The sequence below is a fragment of the Myiozetetes cayanensis genome, unplaced genomic scaffold, assembly GCF_022539395.1.
Source record: "Myiozetetes cayanensis isolate MyiCay16 unplaced genomic scaffold, myiCay2020 scf14, whole genome shotgun sequence".
NCBI classification, from domain to species: Eukaryota; Metazoa; Chordata; class Aves; order Passeriformes; family Tyrannidae; genus Myiozetetes; species Myiozetetes cayanensis.
The window spans coordinates 185639-198767 of record NW_026087048.1 but is presented as its reverse complement, the minus strand read 5'-3'; the positions used below and the strand labels follow the sequence as shown (position 1 = coordinate 198767).

The 13129-nt window shown below is 36.5% G+C and overlaps 1 protein-coding gene across 12 annotated transcripts in view; it reads right to left on the bottom strand.

Moving 5' to 3' along the window:
• Nucleotides 1-450: 450 nt before the first annotated feature.
• TJP1 (tight junction protein 1) overlaps nt 451-13129 on the bottom strand; it is a 191096-nt gene continuing 178417 nt past the window's right edge. For 7 of the 12 annotated variants that reach the window (XM_050309289.1, XM_050309294.1, XM_050309296.1 and 4 more), the window contains 6 exons: nt 10363-10413; nt 9427-9602; nt 8283-8724; nt 6673-6890; nt 5308-5451; nt 451-2014 (listed from right to left, as the gene is read on the bottom strand). In XM_050309289.1, coding sequence (XP_050165246.1) covers nt 1920-2014; nt 5308-5451; nt 6673-6890; nt 8283-8724; nt 9427-9602; nt 10363-10413 — 1126 coding nt within the window. In that variant the 3' untranslated portion in view covers nt 451-1919. The remainder of the gene's footprint in view (nt 2015-5307; nt 5452-6672; nt 6891-8282; nt 8725-9426; nt 9603-10362; nt 10414-13129) is intronic. The other 5 variants (XM_050309301.1, XM_050309290.1, XM_050309291.1 and 2 more) reach the window with 3 other exon arrangements.

Sequence of the window (13129 nt, the reverse complement as noted above, 5' to 3'; positions counted from 1 at the left end):
TTTCCCAGCATTATTTAAAAATATCTTCTAGAACTTATTTTCCCTTGTAGAATAATAGCAGGTTACTAGTTAGCCATGGAATATTCCAAAGAGATAATGGGATTCTGTAGAAATATCTTGAAAATTGTACAGCTAGACTATGTGTACATCTACATGCTAGAACACTACCAAAGTATTTGGAAGAATAGGTGTAACAGTAAACTAGCACCAACATGAAGATTCAAGAGATAGGTCTACCACTCCTACTTGTATTAACTAATTCCAGTGGCTCCACTGAGCTTCATAAGCCAACTCCAGACAACTCCAAGTGATTTCACAAAAGAGCTCTGCTACTTGTATGAACATATGGCAGAATCCAGCTGTCTAATTACATAGAAAAAATAAAATCAAAATGGATTGTGTCATGTTCACATAAATGCATTTCAGAAACAATAAGGTACTACAATCATCTTTATTATTTTAAAAACAGGTTTATTCTGTATATTTAGAAATGTGTAATTTTAATAACTGCAGAGAAAAAAAAAAACAGCCACACCTGAATAGCTAATAACTCATTAACAGAATGCAGTGGTATATTATCTAAACAGTAGTAGTGCCATTGTGCCATAATAAATTGTCTATTAGTAAAAAAATACATTTCAGGGCACATAATACAGCATCCTTATGACAAATTACAGTAGGGATACTTTTCAAGAATTTAATCAAAGTAGAGAATTCCGAGTTATATTCTTTAAATGCAGCACTTTAAAAGGTAACAACTTTGTGCATTTTTAAAAAATGTCCTCGTTCGTATATTGTAGAAATGCTGCTTTATTGCTGCAGATGTCAAAGTTCAAGGCTCAAAAGGTATGAGAATACAAAGATATCCTTAAGAAACTTTGTTTGTTTTTATATATATTTATATATATAAAAAGGTAAAGCTTATAAAAGTTAATTTACAAACCAAAAACAAAAGTGGTATGCACGCATTATATACAGGCAGTCTATAACATCTATAAATTTTCAAATGCATAGCAGAAAACATACCATCATTTTCTTCTAGTTTGCTTCTGGCTGATGAACACAAACAATACTCGTCCTCTAAACCAAACTCACAATTTTTTTTGTTGTTCCCCCCACCCCACCAGTCTCTCATGATATATTACCTAGGTAAGCACAAAAGCCATACAAACTTAATACAGAGAACTATGAGAACTAAGACTATTAAAAACATGAGGGTAAGGCATCCCTGCTGGTTAATAGGTCTGTAATAATGTGGTTAATTTACAAATCCACAGAGGCAACTGAACCATAGTCATCCCACATGCTTCTCCCCTCCCCCTGTTCTCAGCACAATGTTTCCATACACATTAGGTAGATGTGTTTGCATTACCTCTCAGCAGAAGAAACATCTAAGCTGTGCTACCCCGAGTTGACTGTTCATTGGACATGTACACCAGAAGTCTTTTAAAAACTAGAGACCAAAATGCAGTCTTGTGAGTTAAAAACACACAGTCGTAAAAACACAGGCCAAAATCTGTGGTTTTGATACTGGAGTATGAACCAAATTTTGTTCCTCTGTGTACAATTTAATTCAGATAACAACAAAATACTAGTAGCGCCCTTTAACAAAATAATAATTAAAAAAAAAATAAAAAAAAAACCCACAAAACAAAAACCCACACAAGAACAACCAAACCAAAGCATACAGAATCTGCAAACCCCCTCCTTGTTCCCACTGTACACTCCCTGCTTGTGGCATGTTTTGTGACCATGGTTCAAAGAGTGTACTTGCTAAATTATTGTTAGTTAAAGCAAGATGCTTAAAAACTAAGATCCATTATCACTTATAGAACAGTTAATACTTGATAGAGTGGTTCAGTTTATATGTAAGGTCCATCTCAGTTTCACATTATTTACTCAATCAGCTAACTTATTATTTAGAAGTGGTCAATTAGGACTGAGACACAGTTTGCTCCAACAAGATAGTTTGGATCCCCAGGAAGAGACTTGTTCTGCCAGGTTTTGGGGTCACCTGTGGGAGGAAAACACAATGCTGGTGTTTAGTATCCGCTGTCACACAGTGTACATCTTGAAACAACCAAGCTTTTGGACAGGAGCTTTTAAGTTCTGAAGCAACACCTGTTTTGTTTTTTGGGTTTTTCTCCTTGTTGCTGTTTATTTGTTTTTTAAAAAACCTTGCAGTTTGCATGTTACTAATTTTTGAAATCCCTTTATTTTCATATCATATATGATATATCAATTATTCAAAACAGATGCTGTGGCACTCAGGAATCGTTAAGTATAACTTGTTCTACTCTACAGCACCGACATAGTGCTTTCCACTGGAGAATTGTTAACAGTGAAACAGGTGGTCACTGCTCTTTCCTAAATTGCCAGAGGAAAAAAATAAGACATTTTAAAAGCTAATGCGGATAGGATGCATTTGAAGTGTCTTGGAACAGTTCTGAACACAGATGAGGCAAATCAGAAGTCATGTTGTAACTAAGCACTATGACACATTGGTAGTTTTATTTTCTATGATGAAATTGATTGTAGAGAGGACTGTAGCCAGTCTGCAGCTACATTCAGTAGACTTGTTTAAAAGCCTGAAATACTGATGTTCTAAAAGGGATTCCAGTTAACTGGTACGTAAAAATCTTTACAACAGATCTATCTACCTTGGTCAAAGGGAAACAATCTGTTAGAAGGGAACATCATCAGCTGCCAGCTCACCAGACAAAGGTTACATTCCATCTGCACAGCCAATTGTCTCTTTAAAATGGAGATAGTATTCTTCATTTACCCACCTAAAATCACTACAAAGTGCTGTCACTATTCAAAAAGTGTCATCATCCCACTATGGTAGGAAGTGAAAAACGCACTGAAGTTGCTTAAGCCTTTCAGATAAATGACATGAAATAGCTTGGCCAAACCAGATCTGCCTCGAGAAATGTGCAACAAGTTATAGAACCCAGTCACACAGACTACAAACAACTGAGACCTCTGTATTAAGTGACAATGATACAAATTCCATGTAATTTTCTTGAAGAACTCGTGAAAACAAAATGAAGTACACAATGCACTGAGTGATGGCAACATCTGATGCAGGGACAAAGAATAGGGACAGTGTATAGTTAGAGAATGTAAACAAATTTACTGCAACCAGCCGAGACTGTTTATTTCAGTCAAAACCCTCAATAATGCTAGAGATTTTTTCCTTTTATAGATTCAGGGAATTCCATTCAAAACTCATATGATCACATATATAAGAAGGGTAGAACAGGACTGTAGGACAGTCAGGTCCTAGTCTTGCACATGAAACAGGCAGACTCTTTTCCAACCTTTCCTCCTAAATACATAGTAAGGATTAGACTATAGCCAGTGCAACCTCTAGCTGTTAAGGATGTTCTTCCCATATTTACATACAACTGCTTTGAAAAGGAAAATAAAAAAGCAGATCCCTCTGTATTTTTTACATTCTAATAAGTGTGGCCATAGCAGGTAACTTTTTTCCTTGGTCGGCTTTAATACCAGAATCATTCAAGATTTGAAGGCATTAAATGGTAAAATACCAATGTATGAGGCTTAAATGTGGCAGAAAGGATGTTAGTAAGTGCAAATGAATGTCACTTTTAGGACAGAACATGGATACATTGAGAAAAATGAGGTAGAGCAGACGACTGAAGAGAGAAAAAAAACCAGAATTGCATAAACTGTTATAACAAAGCCACCTCAAGAATCAGAGTCCCATAACCAACTAATTTAGAAAGAGAGAAAACAATTATTTATTTAAGACACAGTATGGTCTACTTACATATCATAAGACAGAATTGCCTAATTTTAAAGTTTGTCTCAAAAGAGCAATGTTATGATATACATCCCATTTCAGATTAACAGAATGTGGTGTTATATTTACAGTACAGAAAGTGTTAGGGTTTAAATATACACGCTCTTGCTTTCACCCACACATGCGCGCACACACACATCCCACTCTGGAAAGGGAGAAAGGTGTCTCCGTAACTTCAGTTATTGTTTGGATCACTTGAGTCCTCTCCCTTCACTTCAAGTAAGTTCATGAACAGGTGCTATTAAGTTACAAAGGAAGTGCTGTGTCATTTTTGTACATAGGTGTCTTATCTTTTGGGACCCTATCACTGTGAGCCCGTGTTTTAACACTGCCACATATACACACATTGTTAAATAGATGCATGCAACACATGCATATAATAGCTTATAAAAAAGAACTAAAAATTATTGCCATTAATACCTCTAGATTATTGAATCCCCATGAAGGGGATCGATGCTTTAATCTTTCAAAGCATCAGTGCTTTGGTGTTGACAGGGATAGATACATTAGTGACAGAAGATATGCATACATGGTGGCTTAAATGCTGTATACAGAAGTACATCATTCACTCAGTACTTATATCACAAATATGCACATTAATGGCTTGAACCTTCCACATAAATTTTTTAAGTAGCTGAATAAAACCTTAAGACTTTTTCCCCAGTGCAAACATTCCTTTTTAAAATCTCTGTAACCTCACAGCCGTTTCATGAAATTGCTTGAAACTTGCTCAGAATTTTCAATTATGCTCCTCACTGACAATTTCAGCCAATACATTCTCTTCCTCATCCCAGAAAGCCACAGTGAGGTAAAAGTGAACAGGTAAATAAAACTGCAACCTAGTTGCAACTTTTACTATCAACCAGAGACTTCCAGATAAAAGGCAGTAGAGGAGAAATAGGCAGGAGCAAGCAAGAAGAGTCTTGTGGAAAAACCAGCTACATTAGAATAAATTGTAAATGCTTTTACTGAACACTATAGTTTTCTTAAATGACCCAACTGTTAGCATCAACTTGCACACATGGAAACAGTTAACAAGTGTTAAATCATGATTTATGAGCATGCAGATTGTTAAGATTTGCCAGAGTCCTATATGGTTAATTAAGCAACAGACAAACACCAGTTATGTTACAAAGGCCAATCAGAGGTACATATTCATTTCCTCTCAATTTTAGTGCGACTATCATTTCAAGTGTATTCAGCTGTAGCAGTCCTCAAGAAAGAAGACAGAATAGAAAAATACGATAATATTTAACAGACTAGAGATATTACTCTTTTTCTGCTATCATGGTTTTAGCTATGAATTTGCACCATGAGTAAATGTAAGAAAGACATTTGTAATGAAAGTGAAATGGGAGAGTTTGACACAAATACAGTGATTGAGTTTTTATATTACACAGCATCACCTTTAGCCAAAATAACTTAAATTATACGATAGCACCCAAAAGCCCCAAAAGGACAGAGGGAGGACAGCATACCCGACGAGGAGTCGGAGGATTTTAGAGCAAAAGACCAACCATCAGGGGTCATAGACGCACAGTGTGGCAGGCGTAGCTCCACTGGCTTCAGGAATTTTAGTCCATGAGGCCCACACATTACCAAGGGGCTAAGAAGTGTTTCGCCTACAGGTAAGAAAAAGGAAAACCTGTTACTGATTTTTCTTGAAATAGGTTCAAAGTACTACATAATTACAATGCAGAGCTACTCAGCAACCAGGTTGGGAGAAAAATATGAACATTTTGACCTGTCAGTAAAGCCCTTTGCAATATTGTTTCTCACACTCAAGTGACTTTTCAGTAGAACATGCTACAACCTCAAAATGCAAAAGGATAAACTGTGATGTTGGGAATTTTTTCCAGAAATGTCTAAGCAGGTACATCAAAAGGAACAAATCCCCAAATCAGTAACCAGACTTATTCATGGTTTTCATTGTACTCCAGCTGCCATGTTCTACTTCTATGGATTTATGGCACCCTGGGCTGAATGAAGCCTTCAGCAGCTCCAGGGATTATGACCAGCATCCCAACAGTCAAAAGAAAGTATACAAACATACAGGTCTATTTTCAGCTAAAACTCCAAATGTTAGTGTAACATTATTCAAGGTGAGGAATATGCTATGTTTAGTTTATATAAAGTAACTGCAGATTGCAAATAATGCTTTTATAAATTTGCAGTTAGGGCAACACCTTGAGTTTACCAACTTGATGATATCAGGAATCTGACAGATTAGAAAATGCACATACACTGGACTAGTGGTATAAAAGACTATGAAACAATTGCTCAACTGATACACTACTCAACCCTTATTAATAAGATAGACATTGTATTTATATAAAGGAATTTTTTTAACAGTTAAGCTGTTTCTTTAGAGAAACTGAAAAAAAATGCTGAGTATTTAAAAGTGTTGAAGTAAAGTTCAAATATTTAACTCAAGTCAAAGCAGTTTAAATCATGTGCTTTGCTATTCTTTTGGTCTTAACTGTGAGATGAAGAAATGTTTCTATTCAGAATGTCTAGAATAAACCCCTAGACATCTATAATTTCAAAGACTCTTAGTGCACTAGGAAAGTTTTAAATTAGTACTTAAATCTACAAATTAAATATTCTCATGTTATAATTCAGGGCCTCCACCTTGCTTGCCACTTTCATTATTAAGCAGAATATTGCTTCCCTTACACATCTTGCGAGATGTATATTCTGTATCTTCATGCAGAAATCAGTGTTATATACTGAAGCATATTATGGCTATTTTCGTATTCTATGTTGTTGTTGTTAGAAAAAAATTGTATTAAATAACAGAACAGTGTATTGGTTTACTTTTATTTACTGTTATTAGCTCTTACCTTTCTCTTTATCCAAAGGTGGAAGTATACTGTTGTCTCTGCAGACTTTAAAATATATTTCTTGCTCTATTCCCTCTGGAATGGCTCCTTGTGGTATAATAATACTAACTCCAGTCTCTATGGAGCTCAATACACCACCATTGCTGTTAAATACACCTCTTGCTGTGGCTACAACAGTGTGTCCGTCTTCCTCCTCCTCATCTTCAAGTGCTGAAGGGCTGAAGAGACAGAAAGCCTGGCAGTTTTATCAATATTTCCTTCCTGAAGGTCAGGGGCATACATTTGAGCAGAGCACAGTCTAGGGTAGGCCAGCACCGATTTTTAAGAAAACTTTATGTCCCACACTTGAGCTACTTTTATCTTAGTTGTCTTGCACAATCAAATTCTGCCATGACAAAACATTTTCAGGAAAAAAAAAAAAAAAAAATATCCCCCACCCCAACAAAACTCCAAAAATAGACAAACACCCTCCCCCCTCCCAAAAAAACCAAGCCACCACCAAAGTCCACAAACTCTGAAAATGTTCTGGAAGTAGTTAAAGCAAGAGTTCAGACCTGAACCTTGTGTTTTCCAGCACCTGCTCATGGATCATACACAAAGAGCTTACCCCAGCTACACACTTCAGCTTTGTATAACTAAATGTCATTAACATCTGAATTTTTTTTTTGTCTCAAAACTCCATTCTGACTTGAATACCATTTGAAGTAATAATTCCTATTCAAGTCCCATCAAACCCTTCTACTAACCTATACATTGAAAACAAAGTTTGTAAAAAAAATACATATTTTTTTCCAGGCTAGAGTTGAAGAGAAACACGTGACATCAATGGCTAGTCTGAGTAGATTTCAAAACAATTTCTAAAGAATTTCACTCAAAGAAACAGTACATTAGAATTTTTTAGCACTCTACAGAACCATGTAGCATAAAACATTTCTCAGGTGCTGAAGAACAAATAATAAAATTTCAAGTCTGGTTCATGAATTCTTATTATTTTGAAATAAAACATTAATAAAACTGTTCCGCAAATATTAGTGAAAAGAATTTAACAAGTCAGCAAATAGCTTAAGAGTGTAATACTATCTGTTGTTCTTGACACAGTTCTTATAGTTAAAGCATATTGGGCAAGCACAATCTGCTTTTAAGCAGCTGTTGATTTGTCTCATAGTAAAGAGAACCAATATGAAATTGCCGAATTTACTTTCCCCTTATATAGGTATTTTTGAAGTATCCCTTATGCATGTGTACCATGAGATCTCTAAGCACAGAACAAATCCAATCTGGTGCAACAGCTATCCTTAGAAATCAGTTCCACCTTCTAGAAACAAAGTGGAGTACAAATGACTACCATCTATAAGAAGATACATAACTGTAGTATGAGAAATGGAAAACAAAAGCCATGCCCTTTTCTAATAACAGAATGCAAGATGGTACAGGGATGTAGGGCATATTTGATCTATCCAAATGCTCTTCAATGCCTTTTGGCAGAATTTTAGAATCATAGTATCAATCTTTCAACTATAACATCAACAGAAATTTGAAGCACATTGAAAAAGCTGTATAACAGATTATCTCCTCTTGATGTACTAAGTGAAAGAAGAGCAGCAGCTTACCTTACAGGAATGGCTTTAGGCACAGCATTAACATTATTTGGTTGATATTTAGGCTTGTCGACCTGTACAGCATAGGTATCCATTCCACTCTCAAACTCCGGAGGCTGCGATGAGCTGTGTGCTTTCAAAATTGGTTGAGGAGAATTTGAAGATTTTGATGGCAACTCTGGTTTATGCTGAGCTTCATTTGGCAAGAGATTATGGTTGAATTTAGGGCTTTCAAACTTGCGCTCGAAGGGCCTTGCAGCACTAGTGTAAGGTTTTGTTGTAAAACGGTTGTAAGAGGGAGTGACTGTTTTCTGAATCTGTTCAGTTCCATTAACGGGGCCTTTGTCAGGGAAGCTTTTCTGAGGATAAAAAGTGGACTGCACAGTGTCCTCTCTAGAGGATCTGAAAATTGATGACTTATTCTGAGGTGGAGGAGGGTCAGAAACAGAGTTAACTGCAATGCAAATAAGAATGCCAGAACTTGTCAGTAAATTTCTAGTCACATACACTCTGGTATAAGAACATACTTTAGTCAATCCTTAATCTACTATATAAAATATACTCAAGTTCAGCTTAGCTCTCTTAGATTACTGTCCTTCTGTGTACGCTCATGCAAGTTACTAATACTTCATTAAACAGACGTACTGGAGGCAATGGTATGACCTTTCAATAAAAAGGTTAGACTAGTTTATAACATGATCAAAAAACCCAGAAAGCCAGCACTGAAATACCACTGTGCACTTGAACACACCAGAAAACTCAACTGAAGTGGGCAATTCTCTCAATGTGAAAGTGAAAACAACTTTTTCTTCAGTTTTTAGAAGCCTACAACTATTACTCATGTCTAAAGAATTCTGGTCCAAAGAACAGAAAGGTGTATTTTTCGAGTACTGAAAGTTTTACTATATCTTTGCTGAGTCAGCCGAGACACTTACAGGTATTACCAACACCTGGAAGCTACGGTTTCAGACAGAATCACAAAGTAATTTCATAAAACTCAATATCACTACAGGAAAAAAACTATCTTCAATAATAATTATTCCAAGTTTCAGCTAGAGAACACAGCTACCAGTGTAGACACGCTGAAGCAACCCCACAAGTGCTTGAAAAGCAATAGCTGTTACTACGAAGACAGGTCAGCTTTCCAACTGCTCACCTTCAGAAAGTGCAGGCTTGTGATGTGCTGGGAGAGACAGGACAGGACTATTAATTGACTGTGGCTGTGTGTACTGGACTGAAGGAGCAGGAGGAGGAGTTGTAACTTGAGGGATTGGTTCATAGCGTTTTTCACCAACAGGCCTATCCATTGATTCAGTATCAGTTGGTTTCCCCCTGTTGAAATAAAATTAAAAAACAAACATTTGATTGTTTGGTTTCCTCACGGCTTCTGCATTCACTGCTATTTTTTTTTTCTTCTATAATCATCTGATTTCCACCTCTTCCTATAAACACTAAAACATTATTTTCTGGAATATCCTGTCTCAAGTATAAAAACATTTATTGATAAGCACAAGAGAGTAAGACAACACTGACCTTTAGATTAGTAACACAAACCAATGCAAACAAAAGGCAGATGACATTTCAGGTGTATTTGCACAATTGCCTAAAGATCTTAATTTTTCAACTTCATGTGGAGTAATTTAAATTAAGAAGTTTTCTCTAATTTAATGAGTCTTCAAAATAAAAATATAAATCCACTTCTTTCTGGGGTGGATAGGTAGCTTTGGAAAAGTATAATTAGCCAACAGGACAATGAATTCTAGTACAACTTTTCTAAATACACCTAGTATTTGAACAATGCCATCTTAATTAGAAATGTAATCAGCTTAAGCTTCACTAGCTTTATGTGCATAGTGTAGATAACATTAAAATCTCATTTTCAAAACAGTTTTCTTATACTAGAAGTATTTATCTACAAGTTCATTTCAGGAAATTATTGATTTCATAAATACCTGTAAATTTGGACTGCAATATCTTTATTGCACTTACTTTCAGAATTTGTGTGTTTAAAATTTTAAGTGCACATAATGCCTGTGATGAAATGTAACAGTGAGAGGACACCTGAAAACATCCTCACATCAACAAGTCTTACCACTTGATGTTCCTTTTCAAGTAGTCATAGCTAGTGTAAGAGCCAAGAAATCTAGGTGATGGCAAAGCAAACAGCAATAGAAGAATGAAAGAAAACAGTCATTCTATCTTGAGCATATTATTTCTTCACACTCTATGTTAGTCCTAGCAGCTGTCATACAATAAGGTTGTTGAAGCAAAGAGACACTATTCAGAGACACATTTCTGATCAGACCTTTACCATATGCATACGTACCATGATCACATACTGTATGTAATATGAGATTTGGTCTGTGAATTATGAGGTAGTCAAGATCTCACGTTGGCAGATATTGAAAGTAAGAATGAGATTACACAAAGCCACTTGCTACAATCTGTATAAACCAAGTTATTCAATACATTGGTAAAATATGGGATATTCTGTTCATTTCTTTCAATCTCTCACAGTCCAATTTGCAACAGCTTTTTCAGTCACAACATTCACAGAATGATGATGGTTTTGTATTGTCCTGCAGATCAGGTACTGAGGGTACATTCACAACAAGTGTTTCTATAGCACTATCAGCTCTCCCAATATCAACACCATAAAATGCTTCTGATTTTGTTCAGCAACAACTTAAAGGACACCCTTGAACAACTGTTTATGAATACTGGGACACAGAAAACCGTAAGTATACTGATGACTTCCCTTGATTTTTAACATTTACCTTGCTTATATATTGCAGGAAAATACATTTTACATGAGGACAACTTTCCCCTCATTCCTTCAATTTCTGTATGCTCATAAATATGTAACAGGCAATAATTTCAGACGCCAACCATCCTACTGCTTCAGAGGACTATGTTATAAAACTACAAAGAGTGCTGATCAACTTCTGAAAGTGTGCTTAGTGACCACATGAACGTGATGATCAGTGAGCTAAACAGCATTTGTATGAATATATTTCTAAAATCAGTGTTGCAAAAAAGAGATCATTTTTACATCTACTGTAAAGCTGCCATTCGTATTGATTTTCTTCCAAGCCATTCATCCAACAAGACAAGTTATTACTGCATGCTCACTCACTGTTGTCTTTATTCCAGGTGGGCAGTAGCCGCTTTCTCAGGAAACTGCCCACCTGAAAACATTCTGAAATCTTCCCAGAGAGAAACAGGAACAACGGGAGGACAGCCATGCTAAAGCCCATGGGAAAAAACCCAACACACTCCCCATCCCACCAGAACTGCTTGCCAGCTTTCTGGGGAATTAAAAATGTGGAAGGGTAGTACATTTTGATGAGGGGGAAAGAGGAGAAAGCTGTGACAACACAAACACAACAAGTACAAATTTGTGTCTAATATGAAGTGCATTCTTCTGTCACAGGCTCCTGACCGGGGGCAGAGACAGTCTCATCCCCACTGCTCAGAACCTGTACACAGCCAAAGTGATCCACAACACAGTGCTCGCTTACCACTCGTGAGTGTATAAAGGAAGTTTCCCTAATTATTGATAGGCTGTTTTCTAGGCCGCTTCCCACTTCATCTGCATTATAAAACTGCTACTTTAATTTGAAAGGAAGCAGAAATTAACCACTAGAATGAACCAGTGGGCAACAGGCTATGAGTACACTGTATGGTGCCTGTGAGTACAACAGCAACTGCACTGCTGATCTTCAGTAAGCTCCAACTCTAACACACACTCAAGAGTCTGGATGTTGTTGGGTAAATTACCTCATTCTGCAGCGTGTCAAGCCAAAGCAGGAACTACAGTGAACCAAGCAGGAACAAATCCACTACTCTTAGCCACAGAGATATTTGCCTCAAATTGCTTCAACTAGATCCACTGAAACATGTCCATTCACAAGTTCTACTATTTTCTCACATCAAAAGAAAAGCTATCCCATATTCTACAGTTCCTGACAACTGTAACATGCAGATGTGGCATTACTCCTACAAAGCAGCTTTAGCAACAGCAGAAGTTTCCTAAATTATGCAAATAACCCACCAACAAATTAAAAGAGTAAAAAAATTTGTAATGGGAAAAAAAACATACTGTCACCATACATACTCAGTGGCAAAGAACTTTACATAATTTAAGGTTTCACATCAATATTTAAACAATAAAAAAGTTGTAGTTATTGCTCATGAATAAATAAAATTTGTCCTCTATACCCAAAATGCATTAAACAGATTATTCAGGAGCAAGAGATTGCATAACCAACAGTTCCTGTATAATCCAAATTTAGTCCTGTTTATTTTTAGATGAGTTTATTCACAGAATAGCAATTAACGTAGAAATTCACCGGGGGAAAAAAAATAAAAGATGAATAATGCACAAGTAACAGGGTTCAGTGTGGAAGCTGGTGAGAGAAGAGTCCTAAATACGAATGCTTTCTCAAAAGAGCAGTTGGTTTGTGTTTCCACACAAGGACACTGCAGTATACTAGAGTCAGTACTGTCCAACTGAGCAGTGCTCTTGTTTCTCTCTTTCCACTTACATTAATATTTTAGTATTTGTCTATTTGCACAAGACTGCCCTGGGTAAATTTTCTTTCCCATGTCTGTCCCTTCCCATCAAGGGTAACATTCTTTCAAAAAGCAAAACCACAACACATCTGTCCCCTGGATATATGAAATTGTCAGGCTCAAGAACAGTATCATCTTACTCCTTTGTGGCAGTAAGATGTCACCTTCCATTCATACAAGCCCTGAAGTCATACCCGAACTCACAATCAAAAGAAAATCAGAACTGAGCAGCCAAAGAATGGAAGTGTCACAGTAGACAGAGTGGAAGGCAGAAATATGGAACA